General features: G+C 35.8%; 5 protein-coding genes and 1 pseudogene across 6 annotated transcripts; 1 reads left to right on the top strand and 5 right to left on the bottom strand.

Moving 5' to 3' along the window:
- Positions 1-3,291: 3,291 nt before the first annotated feature.
- Positions 3,292-4,807, bottom strand: LOC106387947 (S-protein homolog 74). Its single transcript, XM_048764482.1, has one exon. The coding sequence runs from the start codon at positions 4,135-4,137 to the stop codon at positions 3,682-3,684; it is 456 nt and encodes a 151-aa protein (XP_048620439.1). The 5' UTR covers positions 4,138-4,807; the 3' UTR covers positions 3,292-3,681.
- Positions 4,808-5,027: 220 nt separating this feature from the next.
- LOC106386099 (acanthoscurrin-1) lies at positions 5,028-5,617 on the bottom strand. The gene has a single exon (XM_013825993.3). It carries the CDS (start codon positions 5,615-5,617, stop codon positions 5,294-5,296), a length of 324 nt encoding a protein of 107 aa, XP_013681447.1. The 3' UTR covers positions 5,028-5,293.
- Positions 5,618-6,947: 1,330 nt separating this feature from the next.
- On the bottom strand, positions 6,948-7,710 carry LOC106386098 (glycine-rich protein 5). Its single transcript, XM_013825992.3, has one exon. It carries the CDS (start codon positions 7,592-7,594, stop codon positions 7,172-7,174), a length of 423 nt encoding a protein of 140 aa, XP_013681446.1. The 5' UTR covers positions 7,595-7,710; the 3' UTR covers positions 6,948-7,171.
- Positions 7,711-13,373: 5,663 nt separating this feature from the next.
- On the top strand, positions 13,374-17,540 carry LOC125590726 (peroxisomal fatty acid beta-oxidation multifunctional protein AIM1-like). Of its 2 annotated transcripts, XM_048764474.1 has the most exons (18): positions 13,374-13,592; positions 13,666-13,737; positions 13,920-13,982; positions 14,064-14,120; positions 14,212-14,279; positions 14,365-14,446; positions 14,529-14,584; positions 14,650-14,952; positions 15,034-15,120; positions 15,250-15,424; positions 15,658-15,779; positions 15,877-16,040; positions 16,126-16,380; positions 16,448-16,569; positions 16,625-16,746; positions 16,822-16,970; positions 17,049-17,187; positions 17,275-17,540. In XM_048764474.1, exons 1-18 carry the CDS (start codon positions 13,496-13,498, stop codon positions 17,305-17,307), a joined length of 2,166 nt encoding a protein of 721 aa, XP_048620431.1. In that variant the 5' UTR covers positions 13,374-13,495; the 3' UTR covers positions 17,308-17,540. The 2 variants fall into 2 exon arrangements, with proteins under 2 accessions (XP_048620431.1, XP_048620435.1); XM_048764478.1 differs by lacking the exon at positions 13,920-13,982 and having other exon boundaries at positions 13,403-13,592.
- Positions 17,541-19,396: 1,856 nt separating this feature from the next.
- Positions 19,397-22,409, bottom strand: LOC106386097 (annotated as a pseudogene).
- Positions 22,268-23,554, bottom strand: LOC125607223 (serine/arginine repetitive matrix protein 1-like; the record flags this gene model as incomplete). Its single annotated transcript, XM_048777089.1, is given in 4 exon segments — positions 22,268-22,352; positions 22,354-22,746; positions 22,842-23,145; positions 23,497-23,554. Coding segments are annotated over 4 exon segments (840 nt in total), but the record flags the coding sequence as incomplete, so codon positions are not given.
- Positions 23,555-24,731: the final 1,177 nt, after the last annotated feature.

Here is a 24,731-nt window from a genome sequence, read left to right as displayed (position 1 = left end):
ACTGGTTTAATTAACCAAAATGGTTTTAGTTTATTGGTTTAAACCGAGTAATTTAATTTTATGGGGTTATGGCTTTCGAACTTTTATTTCAGGGATATATAAGAGTTATGATATACTTTCATGGATAAATAGATTTCGAACTTTTATTTCAGAGACATCTGGAATGAGGTCATAATTTGAGAGACATATGGGAGGATACGATACTTCTCGTGGAGAAATAGCATGTTTTCCCTTATTTATACCCAAAAACTTCACGGCGGTGTTTGTCATTCCGCCTCTCGCTTGAAGTGATTTCAGCCATTACCCTCTTTGCTGAATCGATCTCTCTTCCTCCGTTCTTGTCAGGACTTAGATTCGCCACAACTAGAACGTGGATGATGATGAATAATCCATGCGAGGTAGAGCCATTATCGCGTAGGAAGAAACTGAAGGTTTGTCCTCCGAGTGGGTTATCTTTGTTGCCGGAAGAGATGGTTCTAAGCTGCTTGGCCCGCATCTCAAAATCGGAACATGATTCCTTATCTCTCGTCTCTAAGTGGCACCGATCCCTACTGTTGACGCCTGAGTTGCACAACTTCAGAACGCTTTCGGGCTGCACAGAAGAAAAGCTTAAGCATCCCTCCAGAACCAAATCCACGCTGGTTCACCCTCTCCCCAAAAACCCTTGAGAGGCGGCTGGTCTCAGTGCGGTCTTACTTTTACCAGCCTCCGGAAGCATCTTGCATGGTGGCACATGGTTGCGGGATCTACATCATGGGTGGTAGGGTTGGCGGAAGAGCCTCCTCGTCGAGTGTCATGTTCCTGGATTGTCGATCCCACACGTGGATCACTCTCCCCTCCCATATACGTGTTTGGAGGGTGCGATGACTCTAAGTCCAGCAAATGGGGAGAGGTTTTTGACCCAAAGAAGCAGACTTGGGATGCCCTCCCCATGCCCCCGCGTCATTGTAGTCGTCCCTTAATGTGCGAAAAGATTGTGATAAAGGAGGAGAAGGAGATGCTTGCAATGACTGGCACAGGACAATGTTTATCCTACATTCCAAGTGAAAGCAAATGGAAAGAAGGGAATAGACTAAGACCATCAGCATTGGTAAACCTCTCTTCTCGATTCCCAATGTTCCTATTATTATTATTTTAATTTCGTTTTTCTTTTTTTTTTTTTTAAAAAAAAAAAAATTAATATTCATCCAATTGCGGGCCGCCGCGTGGCGTGGGGCCCGCAGAACAGTTATGATACCGGGTCTTCCCAGCGACCTCGCGCGACGCGGGTTCAATACTATTGAAATATTTTAATATTTTTTTGTGTGGAAAACTGTGTGAACTTTTGTTATAATCCTTCAATGCTGATGCTCTAATCTACCCAATTAATAGGGGTTGGCATGTGATAGAGAATGTAGTGTATTGCAGTAATAGTGATGGGCTGGTAACGTGGTGTGAGGCACATAAATGGGAGAGCCCCGAAACCGAGGTGGTTGCGTGGAGAGAGGTGATGGGCTTGGAGGCTCTCAGGGATACTCTCGAGGCGAATCAAGATTCAAGAACTCGATCAAGTACTTCCCGGGCACAAACTGAGCAACTCTGGTCCCAACTTGTTGATCTTCTGGGATGTGCTTGTTCCTCCTCATAAGTTGGAGATTTGGTGTGCGGAGATCTCTTTGGTGAGACGCAAGGAGACTTGCGAGATTAGAGGAAACATTGTGTGGTCCCAAGTTGTCATCACACTCGACCCTCCTCCACATCACCATCACTGTAGGATTTTGTCTGCTCTACCTCTCAACCTTTGACCAAAAACTCTGTCATTACTTTTCTGTACTTTCTAAAACTCTGAACACTACTCAAAATGGTATCTCTCTGTTCTTTTACCCTGCCTTACTGGTTCTCTGAGTTTTTGTGCCAATGGAGATTATTAATTTGAAATGCAAATTATTACTTGTTATTATAGGATCGTTGTTTGGCATATTATGATGCTATCGAATTGTAATTGTTTTTGTATTGCAGGTGACCTCCCCCGTTGTGTTATCATGTTCCAGTAGCAGATGCTATGTATGACCTTATCACAGCTGTCTCAGTGGTATGTTCATTTTACAACAGTTTCATCAATTCCTCTGCACTATCTCTGGAGTTTATTAGCGTTAGATGAAGAAAGTAACACATACATACAGTGAAATAAACAAAGAGTGACATGTGGTTGAGCTTGAACCTACTGTTATCTCCTGCGATTTTGAAAGTCTTGCATAGGCATGATTGACCCGGTAACAATCATTTTATTGTTCATTTATGTATCTGTACTATTATTAGTGCTTGATCATTAGTAGAAAAACAAGAAATAATGCAAAACATAATCCATACTTTGTCTTATTTATGATAGTCAGACCATTATTTTTAACATTTACTTGAGTATACATACTTGAAGGACAGAACTTAGGTTGAACCTTTAAATTCACCCCACCTTTTAACACCAATCAAATTGACACATAAATTATTAATTAAAAAACAATAAATTAAATAAAAAATAACTACAAAAAATAAAAATGTTAATTTTAACGACGCTAACGCTTTCAGCTAAATCCTAAACCCTAAATTTTAAATTCTAAACCATATATCCTAAATTTTAAACTCAAATCCAAACCCCTAAACTCAAACCCTATACCCTAAACCCTAATCCTAGACCCTAAACCCAAATAATATACGCTAAACCCAAAAACTAGACTATAAACCTAAACACTATACCCTAAACCCAAATCTTAGACCCTAAAGCCAAACCGTAAACCTTAAACCTAAACCATAAACCCAAATTCTAGACACTAAACCCAAATCATATATCCTAAACCCAAATTTTAGACCCTAAACCCAAACCATAAACCCAAATTCTAGATCCTAAATTTAAATCATAAATTTAGATTTAGAGTCTGATTTGGATTTAGAATCTAAGGGTTTAGTTTAGGATTTATTTCATGATGATATATTGGGAATTGACGATGAGATATACCAATATGTCGTAGGATTAGTAATCAAATATCACATTATCTTCTTCATATGTGAATTGGAAATTGATGTGAAGCTGAAAACCTAAAAGATGAGTCAAAAGATCACGTTCTCTTCTTGTTAAAAGGCGACTGTCTTTTTTTTTTTTATCTGTTTTTTTTTTTATAATTTTATTTCTTTTTTTCATTAATCTTACGTGGCACTTTAATTGGTGTAGAAGGGTGAGGTGAATTAGAGAATTCACCACAGGGGGTGAACCCAAATTTTTTCCTTAAAGGACTCCTCTGTTTTTAAAAACCAAACTAAATCCAAACCAAAACTAGAGTCTTACAAAATGCATATATTTGAATATCGAACATAAACCGAAGCTGTACATGCTATAACGATCATGAATTATACATGTTGGATTTCGACATGTTGAAGGGGGATGATGATTCATGAATTATATATTGGGATTTTTGAGCAATAGAGAGAAGATCTAATAATTTATTTATATTTTAATTGTTTCTAAGTTGATCACACAATATTAATCGATAAACTAACCGGTTTGTCTATGTAATATATAACTATATACTAACAAACAAAACGGAAATTTATGATGGAAAAAGTACAAAATGAAGAGAATTTTGTGAGAGAGAAAAAAACATCTTGAATTAGTTTTGTTTCTCCATAAAACTAAACATTAAGAAGAAAAAATCACCATCCAGCTTCCCATTTCTCTAACAACAAGTCTTGACCATTCGCAAAGTTCCAAAGATAAAGCCCATCAGTTTTAGCAGTCCAAACGCACTTCTTCCAACCACATCTATGGAATAAGATTACATCATCCCAAAACACTTGCACATTCATATGACCATCATCTTTACTCAAGTAGCACCAAAACAAAGTTGAGTGAAGCATGTTTTCTCCAAAATTCCATGAAAACCTATCTCCAAGACGCAGAGTATGTTCTCCTAAATCGTCTTCTTTAGATTTGCAATGGATGAAGAGAGTTTCAGACGTAGCTAAACCGTTGACTACCATGACTTGCCAATTAGAAATCTTGGGGCCTATGATGTCTCTCATGGTGGCGCTCCTGGCTACGACACGATCTTGACATGTTAAGACTAGAGAGATGTAAATGGCTAAGAAAAATTGTTTGATGTTGCTCATACTTTTGTTTCTAACAATGAGAGTACACAATGGTGAAGAGTTTTTTTGTTGGTTTCTTTTATAATGGAAGAGCGAAACGGTAAATGACGTTTAGTTAGATCATGAACTCTGAAGTTATTGCATTGCATTAGTGATGCGTCATGCTCTACATCATTTACGTGATCACGGGTTAAGTAGCATTGAAGTTGAAAGGTTATCTCCTATTGAAAAAATATCTAGTTAGTAGGAAAAATAAATCAGCAATATTATTTAGCTATTAGTTTTGAATATATTATCTATGCTGATAAAAATGTAGGATTAAATAAAAGGTTAAACTAAAATTGTGATTTATCGTTGGCAAAAAATAATAATTGTGATTTATCATCCAGTCTCATTTGAAACCTATAAATTTATTAAAATTATATGAAAGTACTAAGGATTTCAAAATGACAACTCCAATATTTATGTCAAATAAAACATTCAGGTAATTTTCGTTAGGACTTCAGCATGGTGAGTATTTATTTCTAAGAAAAAATATTTCAAAATCCTACAAAATTTTGGTTAATTATATCTTGGCAAACTTTTGGTTATCTTTTTTTTTTCTGAACCAAGTACTTTTCAAGTTTTACGTTACATTGTCGGAATTAATAACAGTATTGGACACTGAAATGTCTGAAGAATTATTCCTTCCAATAAAAAACTTATATTTACAGTTCTCTTTAAAAACTAATCCGTTAATGAATAAAAATATTAAAACAAAAATTAATCCTTAGTAAGTAGTCAATTTTTAGAAAATATTAAATCAAGCAAATGCTTTTTCTTTGTGTTTGGCTGTTCCTTGACCCCTAGAGTCCACGTATGCAAACATCAAAGAATTTATATCCTGGGTTTATACTATAAAGTCTTATCTATAATCAAAAGTAATCATAGATGTTGACATTAACTTATTAAATGAAACACTCAAAATAGTCGAATATAATTTGAAAGCGGACCAAGCCAGCAAAGACACGAGTCTGATTCTAAGGACACCATAGTAACTTAAGACGCACGTTAAACAGCTAATGAAATTTTCGAAGTCCAAAACCTTACAAAGACATGATTATTATTGTTGCTCTCAAATCATCTTAAACTAGACCTTGCTCAAGGACCGTGCGAAACCTTGATCCAAAGTAACAACTCAAGGAAAATGAACTCCTCCGGTATTTCCTCCACCGGCTCCGGCACCAATACCACCGCCTATCCCATTTCCCAAACCACCGCCTATTCCATTTCCCAAGCCACCACCACCAAGTCCACCAAAACCAAGATTACCACCGGGACCAGACACACCACCACCGACGCCACCAAAAGGTAAACCATTGTCTCCGATGCCAGAATACCCGCCACCGTATCCGAGGTAGTTCTTCTGGTCAGAGAGTCCTCCTGGGTTGTTTCTTGCTCCAGAAGCAAAAGCTGTGGCTAGGGCAAGAACCAAGAAGAGTGTGAGAAACCACTTCGCCATAATCTTACTCAAGAGGTTAAGAACGGTAATATTGATAAAATAGTTGATTATGTTTGTTGCATTGCCGGGAAATCTGGGAGATTTGCTGGGACCTTTTAAAGGCAGAGACCACATACAGAAAAATGACCGGTGTAGATAGTTATTGCCACTGTAAATGCTATAACCAAACGCTCTGGTATCAAATTTAAGTTTATTTACATTCTGAAAGTGACTGCTGATTACGCGGTATTGTGAAATGTTGATAAAAATGACTTTTTGGTCCTTTTTGGTCGGTTGGGACAATTACATTAACTTTATTGCGGAATTTACATGAAGAAAGTGCCTTAGTGATCCGACGGTGCCGAGTGGAAGGGCCGTCGCATGTTTTAAAATGTGTTTTTTTTTGTCAATAATGCATTTTAACAAAATAACTAAACCGTTGGCGTTAATATGATATATTGAGTTTGATGATAGACCAAATAAGAAAAAGAGAAGGTGTAGGGTCTCCTGTTTTACAAAGAAGTAGTTTGCGTTTCTGAAATAATGTAGGCACACTTCGTTGACACAATCATGAAAGTTAACTACCATAATTATACCATGAGATAATTAGCATACATGGTAGTAGATGTATTTCGTTTGGTTAGAGGCTATAACTTCAGTTTCAAAGAAGCTCTTCTAGAGCAGCATATTTATGGATCTACCTACCGGTGGTTGTAACTATTGTTTAATCCCTTATCGGAGTTAAGTTGATATATATATGTGTGTATGTGTGCATGTAAATATTTGTAATAATTTAAAACTCATGATTCATGATCTGCGAATAGTTTGAGCTCCCACCGTATAGACCCTGCCACAAAACAGCCCAAGCAATGCATTATACTGTAGTCATCACATAATAAGATATACTCCGACAGTCCGACGATATTTGAGTGTCGACTCGATAGAAATTAGCCTCTTAGTTTTTAAACAATATTGTATCAACATACAACAACTTTCAAATCCAGTAAGATTTGGTTTTTTTAAGGGTTAGACTAGCAATATATATTTGCTGTCGACTGTTTTTATTTGGGTTAAAAGCCGTACATTGTTGGCAACAAGTAAATAAATGCTTAAATATAACAACGTACTGTATAAGCTAAGATTGTAAAACTGAATCTCGGCCATAATGGTTGAGAACAAAAATATATCGGTCAAATTTTGATTTTTTTTTTTACAATGGAATTCAACAGCTGAAATTAACACTATGACGTATATATATATGTCAACTTTACAAAAGAGATTAAGTTTGATATTCATGCATGCAAACTGCAGTTACATGATCGAATATCTTGGAGCACAAGCAAGTAGACGGTTTTGCCACACGAAAAATACTCTATTTATTGATAGCACAAGGTTTCTCACAAGTAAGTTACAAAACAAAAAAAAAAGTTTCTCACAAGTAACTAATAACAAACAGCATAAAAAAAAATACTTAAAACATAAAATTTGGAAAAACAACATGATAAACTGAACAAATATAAACCTTCTCGATCGATTTTTGGTTTACTGAGAGAATGAAAATAAACGCTTATATCATCAAGGGTGAGGAAGAACGTCACCGCAATCGCTTCCACCGCCAATTCCTCCCAAACCACCAACTCCGCCTATGCCACCTACACCGCCGAGTCCACCTACGCCGCCTAGTCCACCTGCACCTGCACCACCACCAAGACCTGAACCACCACCAATTCCTCCTATTCCACCACCGAGACCACCTACACCACCGCCGAGACCACCAATCCCTCCGCCTACTCCACCTACAGGTAGCACTCCAGCGACGCCACCTACTACACCACCAAAGCCTGCTCCAGCAGCTCCACCGACTCCAGCAAACGCAACAAAATTCTTTTGGTCGTCAAGACCAGCTCCGACATTCTTGGCCGGGGTCGGTCTTGCGGCGGTGACGGATTGAACCACCGTTAGAGCAACAAGAAACACTGCTAAATACCTACTTGCCATCTCTTGTTACGCTTTTTGCAACTTAATTTTGTTGTGTGTTTTTGTTAAGAAGAGCTGCAGAGTTCGTAGTGAAGAGTGCATAATACATTGGGAGGTTTATATAAGAGAATGATTGGTTAAAATTAGGGCAATGGAGTGGCAGATGGATAAGCAGTAAATGAATGTTGGTACATCTCATCTCTTATTTGTTCGATGCAGATTCCTCCACGTGTAAAGTTACTTTCTACCACTCTATATGTATAAAATTAATTAGCGTTATGACTTATAAAGTGACAAATGGGGAAATATATACTATTATAGCTTTGAAATTGGTTTAATCTCAGTGCAAAAGCTATGGGGTTAAAGATATATTAGAGCACCTACAATAGTGTTACTCAAAGGGAAGTTCTTAGAAAAAGTGTATTTTGATTTTTTAAGTATTATTTTTTTTTTTTTAGATAAAATAAAATAAATATCAACCAATCGCGGGTCGCCACATGTCGTCGGGATCCGCAAATAGTGCAAGGATTCACTAAAAAAAAATCCTTATTTAAGAATTTTAAAGATTGAATCTTTAACTTTTGGTGAGGTCTACCAATTATTTAATTATTTTTTCCTTAAGAACTTTTCCTTAAGGATTTCCATTGCGGATGCTCTTAGATCAACCTTCCCGTTTTAATTAACTTTCTTTGTTTGTTAGTAAAATATATATGCGCTCTTAGGATTTGCGCCATTACTCCTACGCAGATTACACTTGACATCAAGTGTTTATAATGATTCTCGTATAAACGAACGATTTGTAATACGCAATAACTTGGATTCGATATGTAGATATACTCAACGTATATAGTAGGAAGTTTAGTAGTATATTACATACACATACAAAATACAAATGCAGTAAATGAGAGCATGCTGAGCATGTGGCTGTACCCAAAACCCAGAGTTAAAGAGCATGTAAATGCATTGAATTGACAGGTTGGAAGACAAAAAGAGTAATATGGAGATTAACAAAATAAACCCGTAACAATTAGTATATTCCTCGCAAAAAAGGATGTAAGAAATTAAAGTATATCGTGACATGCTTTGTAAAGTTTGTTTCAAAATTGTCCACATTTTAAACCATTGAGAGAAAACAAGCTTAGAACATACGAAACATTTGATTTGTTTTTGTATATTTTAGAAGGGTTTGAAACGAGTCTATTATTTTAGGCATACGGACTTGGAAGGACGATCCATATATATATATATATATTTTTTTTTTTTTGCCAACCGATCCATAGATATGGTGAAAATCTCTGTTGAAAGCTACACACCCAAACAAGTGGAATATAAATGGCCAGTGAAAACAATAAATGATCACGAGATTTCGATCAGTTGCATAATGCATCTGCAATATTAAGAATGACAGCCTGAAAGTAACATGTAGTTGTTCGTTGGGCCTTACTTATAGTTCACTTATTTAACCTTTTTTAATGCTTTGTTGTCCCTCGTAACAAAACCAATTGATGTCTCTCGCTAAATTTAACTGACCAAACTAAAATCCTAAAGACTCCTAGATAGCTAGTAACAAAAACATTATACGTCTTAACAAATCTGACTGTCCGAACTTGGATTCTTCTTACATTTCACACTGAATTTCATACCATTACATCATTTTAAGCATTTATGATTCGTTAAATTAACAAAGATTAATTTATTGACTAGCGGGAAGACCAAGACCTCCATTTCGTTGGGCAAAGCCTGTTAAGAAATCTTTGTCTGGTTTAGGGACATCATCAGTGTCAACTGTGATACTTTGTAGTCATTCTCATTCATACCTTTCCGCTTCCGTCTAGGTGTGATTGACTCAGGTGACGGAGCACCAATTCGTGGAATTGATATTCCACCACTCCCAGTGAGTTCGCTGGAAGAAGAAACTCTAACCGAACCCTTAGTGAGACCAGCTGTTGCAGGACCAGTTGTTGAAGGACGTAAAGTGGAGATCTTGAAAAGCATTGTATATGGAGGTCTGATAGAAGCCAAGTTCCAGTTCATTGCCGTGCTACTTTTATTACCAATTAGTGTACTTGTTTGAGTGATTGTTTCCAAGTTCCAGTTCAGAATAACAAATTCCTTGTGTGTGCTTATTGAGTGTATTTGTGTGTATTTGCCAACATGGAAGAGTCAAAGAAGAATATGTATGCATTCAGTACCACCACGTATACTGGATTCCAATGCACCATTGATGAAGAAACATCTGAGAAGTTTAAGGGTGAGTTTACTGATTATGGAAAGCTTTTGATTCTCTTACTGAAAGTTTATGCTTGTAATCTCAATATACTGAAAGTCTATGTTTATGTTTAATATAAAAAAAATTTAAGAACCCTTAATTAAGAAACTACCATTGGAGCACTAAAATTAGGTGTTTCTTAACGAAAATTCTTAACTTAATTTTAGTACTTAATTATTCACTAAGAACCCACTTGGGAGTTGTCCCAATAAATATGCTCTCATATCTGTCGTCAAGGAAAATTAGAAGCGAGCCAAACTAAACCGATGCAACAGTCTTGATCTTCTTCGACTAACTCATTTTTCCTACACGCAACAGACCAACACACCACTTTAATACATGTTTTGTGATTACTGAATACACACTTTTTTATGTGTTTATTTATGTATATATACTTGACACTACGTGCATTAATTGTTTTATTGATTTTCTACACGTAAGCACAAACGTTTGTTTGTCTTTATACATGTTTAAAATTTAGTAATTCAAACATAATAAGAAAACCACTCAAAGTAGTGATGAACTCTGCTGCTTTGTTGATTGTTTCATGTGTTTTCTTGTCTTTCTTGACAACTAATCTTTATGGTAATTTTTTTTGAGTTTTGATTTCGAATTCAAATGGATAATACATTATATAGTTATATATGAATTAATCCCACCACGATTTTGTTTATGATTATAACATTTTTTATTTGTGTAGCATTTTCAATAGTAGAAGAAAATAGTGTGGGACAAAAGCGATGTCAGAAGATGATTGATGCAGCCAATTTTTGTCAGATTAGCAATTGTCGATTACATTGCTATAGTCAGCAGAACGGAGTTGGAAAATGTTTTGACGATCCTAAAGTTCCCGGAAAATCTAACTGCGGATCCCCCTTGTTAAGAAGAATATATTAATCCTAGAGTCATTTAATTAGGTATATAAAGTATAAACCATGATTTTATAAACTGAATCTAAGTATTAATGTAAAAATATTTGTAATGGGCTACTGATTATATTCCAGAAACGTCTATGGGTCTGACTGGTTCAAACGCAGCGGTTGCGGTTGCGGGAGTTTGTGGATGCGGGCGGTTGCGGTTTCTAGCGGTTTTAAGAGATTTGTACGACTGGTACTGCGGTTAAAAATTAGTGCGTTTGAGGGTGACTTATGATTGGTTAACAACCAAATGCGGTAGCAGTCAAATAATAAATTAACAATATTTATATTTAATATAATTATAAAAAATCAAAAATCATAAAATTATAATAAATATAAAATTTATATTTAGAAAGTTATAATTTTAATTTTTGAAAATTTACTGAAATTGTTTTTATTATAAAATTTTATAATATTAATTAAAATATAATAGATATATTTTAATATTTTCATAATTTCAATTTTAAATTTTTTATTAAATATTTTTCCTTTTGTATATATATTGTTTTAAAAAACATGAAAAAAATTTTACCCTCCCGCAACCGCAAACGCTAGCTGGAGCCAGCTTTTGAATTTATGAGATTCAGAGCGGTTTGAAGCGGTTTAGAGCGATTTGAGTGATTGTTGCAAACCATCGACAACCGCTACCAACCGCAAAAGCTGCGTTTGCGGGTGGTAGCGGGAAAACCAGTCGCCCCCTATATTGCCAATATTTTCTGCTAATGATATAGACATATACAAATATATATATATATATATATATATATATATTGTTTTACATATACATATGCTAAAAAGCAGGGGCAAATCCATAAAATATCTTAATGGAAAAATATATAAATTTATGTGTTTATTAAATATAATTTAATAATTTAAATTAAACTATAGTTTTTACAAGACACTACTCATTAATGTTTTTTCAAAATAAATAAAAAATATTTTTCAGTTTTAAATATTCATTTTTAATCATATCATAAAATTGTATATACACATAGTAATTTCATTACAAAATTTATTTATTTTATTTTTGTCTTAACTATGGAAAAATAAACTTAATAAAATAATTGTTAAAGTTAAATTTTAATAAATTATGAGTTTATTATGAAAAGTATTATTTAAATAGTGATTGAAATATAATAAGTTTGCTATCGTGCACACAAAAAAAAAGTTTGCTATCAGTTTTAAAAATACTTTCAATAAAAAATACTTTAATGCATTTAGATTTTAGTATTTAAGGGGTGAGGTTAAGTTTATAGATTTTTATAAATGACTTAGTAAAGTTAGTTTAGTTATTTTTATCACACATTTAAGGTTTATGAAAATTATTCATTATTTAAAAGTAAATTTAAAAAGTAATTTCAATTTTTTGGTAAAATAAAAAAATATCCTATTAAAAAAAAGTAAATAAAACAGTAATAAAAAAATAGTTTTAGATAGTAAAATCAAAAAAAATATTTTATGGAATAATAGCTAAAATTGTAAAAAAAAATTGAAAGAACAGAGACACATCTCAAGGATTTGAACTTAGGGTGGGTGGGGGATGCTTTAACCTTTAGGACCATATTAGCGACACCGTTCTATCTCTATTATTAAAAGAGAAGTACCAATATAAATTGTCCCTTAGTTTTCAAAGTTATTTACATTTGAATGCCACTGAAGTAATAAATTTACCTATTTTTTAGTATTCTTGTCTTTTATAGTTTAATTAATGCATTTTCCTAAAATAAAGTATAACAAATTGTGTTTATTTATTTAAAAAATGTTTCCTATAATCTGGGTAAACAATAAATTGTACTTAATCAATGTCAAAAATGTAACAAGATTTTATTATTACGGGATGGTTATTTTTTATTTTGGTATATTAACTACGTCTAAAAAACATAAAAGTGTTATAAAAATACATAATATAAACCACAAAATTTTGAATAATATATTTAATTATTTAATCGTATAAATCAAATATAAAAATAGATAACCATTTTATTTTACATTAAAATTTAGATCCATAAAAAATACATTTGCACGAACACACAAGTTATATTTTAAAAATAGAGTTGTAACAGTTGACAGATCAAATAATAAAATTATTCATTATAAATTCTTCAATGATTGTGTTTAAAAATATATTAAATAATTATTTAATATATATATATATATATAAATTTTAAAAATATATTACCATTTATATAAGATAAATATTTTTTTTTTGCAAACAAAAAATGAATACCCATGCGGATGCGCGGATCAATTTCTAGTTCTACTTTGTTTCGTAAGAATATATATAACGTAGCGTGTTGCACGTGCCACACCTACTCCCTACATGGGTCCGCTTCTGCAGTAGAAAGCCTGAAATCTCTGTCTCTCATTGTGCTATCCAAAATTAAAGAGAAGAAAATAACATTTGTAGGATTAGCAAGAACATGATCTGGTTAATAATATAATTACATATCTTAAAATTGTATTTATTAGCTAATAATACTACTCTGTTCATTATGTTGGCGGCAACTTTTATTATTTAAACGGTCCCTTATTTAAACTAAGTCCACTGCTATTAATTAAGTAACCTCATGTCAATTTTTTTAATAATTTAAATAAGATCGATTACACTCTGTAGTTGACTTGATTGGTTAAGATAAAGAAACAAGTTAAGGAACGAGAATCACGTTTTTCCAACGTTAACGCCTGATTTGATCTTTGACTCAAAAGGGTCCAAATCTCATCAAGAAAACGTAAGCAATGGCGAAGAAGAATGGAGTGACGATGGACGTTGGAGAAGATGGTGTTGCTGTGATCACCATTTCGAACCCTCCTGTTAACTCTTTGTCCAGCTCAAGTACTAAAAGCTCAACAGTTTTTGGATCGTTGACTATTTTACTGAACTGGGTTGGTTTTTATATATCTTTCAGTTCTTTCTGAGTGGAATGAGAAGCTTCAAGAAGCTAATCGGAGGAGTGATGTTAAGGCCATCGTCTTGACCGGTAAGCAAAAACAAAAAAAAATTGAAACTTTGAGCTTCTTTGTTTTAGATTTTGAAGGATTGTATGGCTCAATGAGTTTTGGATCATCTGTGTTAGCCTTCTGTGTTCTTTCCTTAAGCTAAAGATTGTGACTTTCAATCCTTTTGTTTGCTTAGTGTCCTTGAATATATTGATCATTTCAGGGAAAGGTGGAGTATTCTCTGGTGGTTTTGACCTTAATATCTTCCAGAAAGTTCATAAGACTGGTACTAAAGTTTCTTCTTTTAATTTTCTTTTAGCCTGAAGCATGCTGTGTTCTGTGTATTGACAATCTTGTTTCTTGTCAGGTGATATGTCGCTTATGCCTGATATATCCTTTGATGTTGTGGGCACGCTGATGGAAGGTGACTTTAGTTTCAGACTATTTTTTTTCTTTGAATTCTCAATAAGATAGACTGCAACTGTTATACTGATAATGGTTGCTGCTTATCAAAGACTCTAGGAAGCCCATTGTTGCTGCAGTTGAAGGAGTAGCTCTAGGTGGTGGTTTTGAACTGGCACTGGTGTGAGACTTTTCAAGTTTATTTTATCTCCTCTTCTTTCTAATGTTGTTGTGTTGATTATTATGTCATTTGAAATTCTTTTAAGGCGTCTCATGCTCGTGTTGCTGCTCCTAAAGCTCAACTAAGCTTACCAGAGCTGACACTTGGACTTATTCCAGGTTTTGGAGGTACCTATTTGTCTGTTCAGCTTTATCTTATTGTTTTATCAATGGATACAATTCAATAAACAAGATAGTTTTGTCTATGAAGGAACCCAACGTCTTCCAAGATTAGTAGGCCTTGCAAAAGCAATTGATATGATACTGGTACGGACTCACTTACCAACAGTTCCATTAGTATGATTTGCTTGGCTGAGTATTTTTTTTTGTAGCTTTCCAAGTCGATATCGTCAGAGGAGGGGCATAAACTAGGTCTCATTGATGCATTGGTGCCGCCTGGAGAGTTGTTGAGCACGTCTAGAAAGTGGGCTCTAGACATTGCACTTGGACGTAAACCCTTTTTGCGCTCACTGTACAGGACGGACAAGATTGGTTCTTTATCTGAAGCTCGTGCTATATTAAAGAATGCAAGACAACTAGCCAAGAAAATAGCCCCTAATATGCCTCAGCACCATGTTTGCATTGATGTGATTGAAGAAGGAATCATCCATGGTGGATACAGTGGGATTCTTAAGGTAAATTTATCCTTAGGATTTGATGCTCACTGTATTACTACTAGTTGCTCACAAACCTAAACTCAATGATTCACTATGCAGGAAGGAGAAGTTTTCAAGCAATTAATACCGTCAGACACTGTAAAGGCGCTTGTTCATGTTTACTTTGCACAGCGTGCAATATCAAAGGTGAGATTGGCAAAAACCTTTGAAGTGTAGTTTCCTTGAGATTAAGTAGCACTGCTTTTCTTGCTTCTAGTACTTCTAGTTTTCCACATTCAACCTTTCATTATTGGCATGTTTGAAAACACTTTTCAGGTGCCTAATGTGACTGACGTTGGATTGAAACCGAGACATATGAAAAAAGTTGCAGTTATTGGTGGAGGTCTGATGGGTTCTGGCATCGCTACTGCTCTCCTTCTAAGCAATATAAGAGTTGTGATCAAAGAAATAAACTCAGAATATCTTCTGAAGGGAATAAAATCAGTTGAAGGTTCTCATCTCATCTTATCCAGACCATATCCACTTGAGTATCTATCTGGTCAGACCAACAAATATAAAATGGTGTTCTTAGATGAAATGTTGTGTATAGACACTTCAGTGAGTTGTTTTAGGCCAAAAGAAGCATGCATAGGATATGATATGATGGAATAACAGATTATATGGTCTATCCATTTTTACAGTAAATGCAATAAAGTGAGTTTTTCTTTTCTTTTCTTGTAACAGCAAATCTCAATAGCTTGGTCTCTAGGGGAAAAATGACCCAAGATAAAGCAGGAGAGGCCTTCTCTTTACTCAAGGGAGTACTAGACTACACAGAGTTCAAAGATGTGGACATGGTCATAGAGGTCTCTGCCTTCTCTTTGGTTTCCAAGTATATCCAACTCTAGTTAGTTTCAAGAGAGTGTCAACTACTGTATAGATATTTCCTCTATCATTTTTCAGGCAGTGATTGAAAACATTGAGTTGAAACAAAATATATTCAAAGAAATCGAAGAGGTTTGTCCACCACATTGCATATTGGCGAGCAATACATCAACCATCGACCTCAACGTAATAGGGGAAAAGACTAACTCAAAAGACCGCATTGTTGGTGCACATTTCTTCAGGTCATTCTTCACTTTCAATGTCACAAATACTTTTATGCTTTTCGTATATAAAATGTAACTAACAAAGGTTTGCTTTATCTTACAGCCCGGCGCATATTATGACACTTCTCGAGATAGTCCGCACAGAGAATACTTCTCCACGTGTGATTCTTGACCTCATGGCACTCGGAAAGACCATAAAGAAAGTTCCGGTGGTGGTTGGAAACTGCATAGGCTTTACAGTGAATAGAACATTCTTTCCGTATGCACAAGCTGCACATATGTTGGTCAATCTCGGTGTTGACTTGTTCAGAGTGGACAGTGTTATTACCTCTTTCGGCTTGCCCTTGGGTCCTTTTATGTAAGCCTCTCCTTCTACTTTGTGTGTATGTTTCTCTATGGTTATTCTCAGCGAACTTACTTCTCAGGCTAGGTGATTTGGCTGGACACGGTATTGCAATAGCAACTAAGGATATATATGACAAGGCCTTTGGTGACAGGATGTTCAGGTCTCCATTGACTGAGCTTCTGCTTAAAAGCGGGCGAAACGGTATGCCATTTGCTATTGCATTTGCAATTTTCTCATGTAACATCTGCTGCTTCAGGCAAAATCAATGGGAGAGGATACTATATATACCAAAAGGGAAGCAAACCAAAACCTGATCCATCAGTGCTATCAGTTGTTGAGGAATCAAGGAGGCTTACCAATATCATGCCTGGTGGGAAGGTAAGAAAGAAGAGGTGTTACCAAACACAAGTAGTATTACTATTTGGTAATGTATCCTTTGTCCTTGTTCTGCAGCCTATAACAGTAACTGATAAAGAGATTGTAGAGATGATCTTGTTCCCTGTGGTTAACGAGGCGTGCCGTGTCTTAGATGAAGGAGTTGTGATCAGAGCCTCGGACTTGGACGTTGCGTCTGTTCTAGGAATGAGTTTTCCTTCTTACCGGTGAGGACTTAACGCATAATCTTTTGTTATGGTGATGATCATATCTTATGGTAAGCCCTTTTTGATTGCTTGTTGCAGCGGTGGAGTTCTTTTTTGGGCAGACACGGTTGGACCAAAGTACATATATGAAAGGCTCAAGAGATTATCAGAGACTTATGGCGACTTTTTTAAACCGTCCAAGTATCTGGAGGAAATGGCAATGAGAGGAATGCTTTTGGTAAAAGTCCCCTCATGATCACAGTCTCAACTAAGTCCATCTGCGTTGTGTTAATTCATGATGTAACTCTGTTTTTTTTGGCTGCAGAGTGATCCGAAATCATCAAGGTCTCGGCTGTAAATGCACAAGAAAAGGGAGAGCTTAGTAAGCAAAATAACATAAGTTTATCAAGAAAGAGAGCCTGAAGGAGTGAAGGTGTTCATTCATGAATCATGATCAGAAATAATAAACAATGTTGTTTCACAATTAAACCATCAACATAAACTTACAGGGAAATCAGCAAATTCATACTTCAACAGAGGGCAGCGGTTCCGATTAGTACATGGTCATATCCATATAAATTTTTTTACTAATCAGTGTTTTTTTTTTAAAAAAAACAACTTTATATTGATGCATTATTCATCTCCAAACCGAATATTTAACCGACTTCAAAGCTGAGTTTGATATGAGTAAAATATGACACGGTAAAGAAAATCACAACTAGACAAGTTCACAAACAAAAGAAAAAGCAGTCACAGGAAGGGAAGTGACTAAGGAAAGTTGATAGGAATCTGAAGCTCATCCAGGATGTATTGAAGTCTCTGTCTCTTCACGACGACCAGGCGATCAAATGGCAACACATCGTCTTCAGGTAACAAGCACATGCGAGACATCAGACGAAGGTACGAACGATGGAGCCACTCGAGCAGTTCCCAATGGTTAGCAAAAGGAATTGGTGGCTAAAATAATTGTTTCAAATACAAATAGTGTTTTATGTTCTTAAGTGTTTGTAGTGACTTAAAATTATGTAATAATCAGAAATAATAAAAAATGTTGTTTCACAACTAAAAACCATCAACATAAACTTACAACACATGTTAGTATCTATATATCATAATCCTAAATCTACACCAGCTAAAAGATTTAAAGAAGAAATTTTCTAAAACAAAGAAAAGAAAAACAGGAAAAAAAAACTTGACACAGTAAAAACTTGTGTTTACTATCTAATTACATGTCAATACACGCAATTGCCTTTAGAAATAAATGAAAAAAAATGAATAATACATGACTCGTTTTCTTCTATTAATGTTATATCCAAGGGTTGATGACGGCTATATCTCCAAAGTTTCATTTAGAATTTTCTTAGAAAAAGAATCCAAGAAATTAACATATCTGAGATTAGAGGGAATGACGTGATTGAAAATGATGATGCATCATCAAACAAATCATAAGAAATGTTTCAAGTGAAAGAATAATAAATATCATAGCTAAAATTGCAAAAGAAACAAAATATGATGCAAGTTTTGAATTTTTCTATATCTAGTCACATAGATTAGATGTATGTGGTTACAAAGCATATTATCTTTGTTGGTATTGTAGAAACTTCATAAATCTGAACTTTTTACTTTTGTTGAAAATTTATTTCTCGTGTTTTTTTTAATTTTTGATCAAAAATTGGTCAATTTACCAGAATTGACAATCAATAGTTATCAACTCTTTCCTTTTATCATAAATTGTCAAATTACTTTTCTAGTTTTATCATACAAAAAATAAGTTCATGAGTTGCTCTTTAGATGTGTGTTCATTCTTTAATATGCTCCAATTGGTGATCATATTTTAGGAAAAAAATGATAAATTTTTTGTTTCTCTAATTTTATACCAATCATGTTGAATTTTTGTCAATTTTATTACATATAAGTCCCGCTGAATATTTCTCTTTTCCTCATGTTTAGATGAATTAATAAAGACATTTATTCCTTCTAAATTTTGATTAGGAACAAATAGAATTTTCTTAAAGAAAAACATTCATCGATATTCCTTTTTATTTATTTATTCATTTCCTCAAATGAAAACATGTTCATTTATTTTCAATTCATTTGATTCATCTAAGTGCTACCAATTGAGCCATAATGTTTTAGTCTTAATATGTTTATGTTGCTCTCAGAAATATTAAAAAATTAAACAAAGAAAACAACTTAACAACTAGAATATGATTTATATAATTTATTTATATGTTGCTTGCTTATTCAAAACCTTAGAACACCAATAAGACGTTTTTGAAAATATAAATCACCCAAAATAAAAGTAGAGTAAATAGACTATTTAGGCTAACACAACCTACATAACAAAATAAATAACCAGACAAACGATAACACATTAAACCAAATTAAAATAAAATTAGAATTTTATAAAAATATCGTAGCGTAGTTGAATATTTTGCAAAATCAAGTAGATTAAAATATCACAAATCAATAACTCATAAATAAAGTCTTAACTAAAATATTAGAAAATATAAGACTACACAAAATAAAATAAATATTAATAAACAATTGTAATTAAGTTTATATCTTCTTTTTTTTTTTGAATGAATAATTAAGTTTCTATCAGCTAGTACTTTATTGATTCAGAGGGCCTTTCTTCTCCGGTAAAGCTGGAGGTTTATGAGGATGATGAGTGCTTGAGGTATTTGTTGTGGTCTGCATCGGCTGAAACAGCTGCGGTTTGTTGACTGTAGGTTGACTAGTGGCTCGTGAAGCTCCATTCACAATTGGTGGTACTTGTTGTATCCCATTCTCCATTTTCACAGTATCGGTTGCTGCTGGGGGTGACTGTATATGCCTTCTTGCTAAATATGAACACTTTGATTCTGCAAAAACCAACAAACTTAACTGACTTTAGAGAAGAAAAGTTGCTTCAATGAGTTGTGTGAAGCACAAGAAACAACACTACAACAGTACCTTTAAATTCTGCGTAAGAAATAAGACGACTAAGGCAATCTCTGAGCTTGGTTAACACCACTCTCTCCAGCTCTGCGTAGTTCTGTGACTGCCCCTGTGAGTTTGTTCTGCAGCCACCAGGATCTACTGAACCATTAGGTTCAGATGCTGCTACCATGAACATAGTGTCTTCTTCATCATCACACATCAAAGCCAAAGTTGCTGGAGATAGCGGCTTTCCTCTAGACTTATCAGCTTGGTTTCCATCAGGTTCAGCCATCTCGACATCACCTTGTGAGTTTTCTTGTGCAGAAGAAGCTAAAGAAGTTTCTGTGTGATCTCCAACCCGGTTTTCATTTCTTTTATCTAATAGGTAAAATTCAAAGGAAGATCAATGAAACAGTACACATAGAGCCAAAACCACATCAGTACAGAGTTTTTTCATTCGAAGTCTCACCTGTTAATAATGTCTTTGCTGCTTCTCCGGCTACAGCAACCAAAACAGAGCAAAGCGCTTTCACATCTTGCGGATGGATTACATCTGCTAAGAGAGACCTTTAAAAGAAATACAGCATACAAGTCACTGTGATGCAGCTCTTTGTATCAACAATATAACTTGTGAAACACACCTATATACAAACTTTGATGGACCAGTTGCTGAAGATGTATCTTTGGTCGCATGGCTGAAGGAAATATCTTGGCCTCCTTTCCTTCTCTTAGAAGCTGGATAAGGAGCAAAGCCTGAGGAACCAACAGCGCCAGTAATGGCTGCATTACCTGCTTGTTGGAGGTAAGCCATGTTGTTGGCATGTTCACCATGAAACAGAGCTTGCCTCTCCTCACTTCCGTCAAAGTTTTTGCAATCTAAGCATTTGCAGTTCTCGGAGCAAAGAATGTTCGCTTGAAAGCACTCACAGTACTTCTTAAGGCATCCTGATTTCTTGCAGTTGCATCCTTTGTTATGCTTCCCTAACAACACCATCTCCTCCTGCAAAAGGAAAAAATCAACAGTTTAAGCATCTCACAACACCTTTTATCAGTAACATTGATGATCCTTAAACTACTAACCCTTTTATCCCTCACACCATGAGCAATTTTAGGCCTGAAGGCATTTGGATTCCGCTCCAGAGTTGCTTCCACAGCGTCTCGTCTTGCAGGTTCATTGTCAACGTTATTGAAACAATTGATACAGTTACAACCGTCACAATATGTTCCGGACGCAAAGCATTCACAGTACCTGACAAGATAATAGCAGAATGTAAGTTTATGGAGGTTCAATAGCTAGAACAATCCTCTTGGAACTAAGAAGGGATGGTTCACAAAAAGACAACAACATAACAAGTTTTGATAAATGCTAAGATGAGTGGGAAGGCTTACAGTTTCAAGCAGCGAGAGTGTTTACAGTTACAATGCTTCTTCTTTTGAGGAGTCCCATCTCTACCTTCCACAATAGGCCTTCTGCCAAAAAAAAAAGTTTAAAATTTAAAAACTATGGACAGAAACAATCAAACTAGTTTCACAAACCAGTTCAAAAGGTTGAAGATTTAAACCATTTGTCATCATCCCAAACCAAAAGTTTGAATTTTTTTTTTCAGACACTAGACTTACGGAAGCCTGATTGGATTTGAGGATTTGTGATTGTGACGTCGCCACCGGACGAAGCGAGGAAGTGACGACGGTAGGAGCCGGTTTAGGCCGTGAATGTTCATCGAGTTGCCTTGCTGGATCCCTCGCTGGGGCACCAAACCCACCGTCATTTTTTGGCGGGAGTTTACCTCCTCCGCCGGCGTTACCCATCTGAAAAACTTCGCGCTCCGTCGGGGGGGATACGGATCTAGGTTTTCTGAGTGTGATCTCTGAGCTGATTTGTGGAGTTTCTTCTTCTTCTTCTTCTTCGTCTTCCACAGGCTCTCTCCTCCCTCTTCTCTAAACATATTTTCAAATTTCAATTTTTCTAGAGATTATATTGGACGGTTAGATTCTCATGGGAGTCTGATCGTACGGTTAATGTTAGATACGATGATCCGACGATTTGAATTCATTAAGGCTTTAGGTTTCGCCGTCTTTCCACCGTCGCTTTTAAGTGTGCGTAATTTGATATCTACCAATTATAAACTGACACGTAGATAGACCACTCGTGTCTACAATGCGCACGTTTTGTCTAGTAAGCGAGAAGAACGGGGTCCTTTAAGAATAAGCGTATTTTATTTCGCCCCAAAAGTTTCTTTTTTTTGCACAAAGAGCGCAAATGTTTTGCTAACATTTAAAAATGGAACAAAAGAATCTAAGGTGTAATACAAGGTCACATTGATTTTTTTCAGGAAAAATTTTGGACCGTCTAGTTGGACTCCCAAGATATACAAAGTTTTGCATTAGTAAGAGTTTCACATCTTGTCTCTGTCGCCACACCTATCGAAATAACTGTCACGACGGTAATCTCTGAGCGGTGGTGGACCTCCTCATTTGATGTGGTGGTGGACCGTCTCTCAATGGCGGGGATCTGCTCCTCTCTCTTGAATGTCGTTTCCATCTTCTCCCCCGGGGTGGACTGAGAGGTGGTCGTCTCTCAAAGTGAGGTTTTGGGAGTGGCTGAGGATGAACCCAGTCAGATACTATTCTTCTGTTAGGAGGGTAGTCAAGGTCTGAGTAACGCAGACGGTCTCTGTCTTTCCATGTGGGATGGTCAAGTCTTGGTGGAGGGTAGTCTCTAGGGTAGCCACGTGGAGGAGAAGATCTGTAGCCGTTGAAGTCTCTTCTTAGAGAAAGATTCATGGGAGGCGGTGGCGGACTATTGGCACGTGCATAGTGATGCCTCTTGCACTTGTAACACACTTCTCGCCTCGCAAAGTTCAAGTTTCTGCATCTGTATCCATAACAACAAAACAATACATACAAATAAAATCTAAAAATTTCTGCAGAGGTCACATATAGAGCAGAAAGAGCCAAGGATAAACTTACAATGGATCTAGACAGTACCAATCTCCATCTCTTGGTTGCACCTTTGAGATATTGTGTCTGCTCATCCCTTCGCCTTTAAAAGAGTTGTGAGCAGGTTCAGGCCCATCAAAACGACGACCACCAGCTCCACCTCTAGCATGGCGTGGTGGTGAATAGTCTCTGTAACTCCCAGAAGATTCCCTTCTGCTGCTGAACTCACGCCCACGAGGTGGCAGCGCACCTGAATGATTAAGATCAGAGCTGTGCCGGTGATCTTCATATGGACGACGGGGCGGTGAGGTGGAACTTGCACGAGTTCTATGTCCTACACAACCAAAAAAACAGTCAGCAGAAGGAAATTGGATCAACTACAGTCTCAAGACTCTTTCACCAAACAAGAGAAAAGTGAATGTTGATATGAATCTCTAACAGTATTTAATCTAAAGAGTAGCCTAATGTATTATGTAACTGAACTATTAGCTAGATAATCAATAATAGCAAATGAGATTCTTATGACACTAGCCACAAGACAGAACAGCAACCCCATGACTTCGCCCAAACACGATATATTCATGTATTTCAATAGAATCCACAAAACAAAAAATCCGACACAAACCAATCAGACAAACATTGTTTCTCGTAAGGAGATTGTAATAAAGATGGAGGAGACACAAACCGTTGTCATCCTTATGACGATCTGAGCGAGCATATGAAGGCCGGTCACAGAAGATTGTCGAGCGGAGAAGGAAAAAAACCCTGAGGGGGGGGGGGGGGGGGGGGGGGGGGGGAGTGAACGATAGAGATGATGCTGATTGCTGGAAACTTTTGTTTTATTTTATCTCATTGCTTGCTTGGTCTCTCAACTTTAGTCCCCTTTTTAAAACAACCCCTTAAGTTAATTATTTAACATATTAGTACTACTGACTAATTCATGGAGTCAAGTCAAAGCTATGGTCATTCCTTCTTTGACTCACAGTCACAATTATGATTAGTTCTATGAGATTTTCAGGGTCAATGGCAGTAATTTGCAGTTTATGCCAAAAAAGACATTTAGGATTGCAACAGTAATGGTGATTCAAATGGTAGTTCAATGACTAGATGACTGACTACATCTGGAACTGAGTATTTGATCTTGTAATTTGGTTAATTGAATTACCAAAAAAAACTCCATGACTACTAGGATTGACTTTACTCATGGCCTCATTCGTCATTATGTCTCATTCAACAATCAACTTTGACCTCAATAGTCATTATGTCTCATTCCTTTGACAATGATGAGAGGAAGTTATTACACATGTTGATATGAATATTACAAAATTGATAAACGGATAATACAAGACCAAATTTATAAAAGATGAAGAAACATAGAATCAAATAAGCAAAGTTGAGTAAATATTAAAAAAAAATTTCTCATTGTAACTTGAGATGAAAAATAGGGTTAAGGCTAGCTTGAGCAACAAGAAAACTAGCTCTTTAGCTAACTAAAGGCTCACACCAACTTTCCAGTTGTAAATGTTTACCGTCTTCTATTACCAGAGAGGGAGAGAGACAACAACACAACACGATTTTGACAAAGTAGGCGGATTCAGGGAAGCCAGCGAATCAAGATTCTCAACCTGCCATGGACCAATCAATCCAAATACAAAACATTACAGAACATAAAGAGAGAAAGGAACTTAATGTTTGAGATAGCATGTAACAAGTTCTGGAAACCAAGTTGGTTCTCTCTACTCATCATCTTCATCAAACTCAGAATCATTCGCAGACTCACTCTCCGAATCACTAGGCACATACCTCATATGCTTCCTCTTTGCTCTTTTAGGCCTCGCTGAAGCAGTATCAGCCGCCACAGTCTCAACACTCTGCTCCTCAACTTCTTCCTCATTATTAGTATTAGCCAACCTCCCCAAC

Source organism: Brassica napus, chromosome A3 (assembly GCF_020379485.1).
Source record: "Brassica napus cultivar Da-Ae chromosome A3, Da-Ae, whole genome shotgun sequence".
Classification (NCBI taxonomy): domain Eukaryota; kingdom Viridiplantae; phylum Streptophyta; class Magnoliopsida; order Brassicales; family Brassicaceae; genus Brassica; species Brassica napus.
The sequence above is the reverse complement of the archived record's forward strand: the minus strand, read 5'-3'. Positions and strand labels throughout refer to the sequence as shown.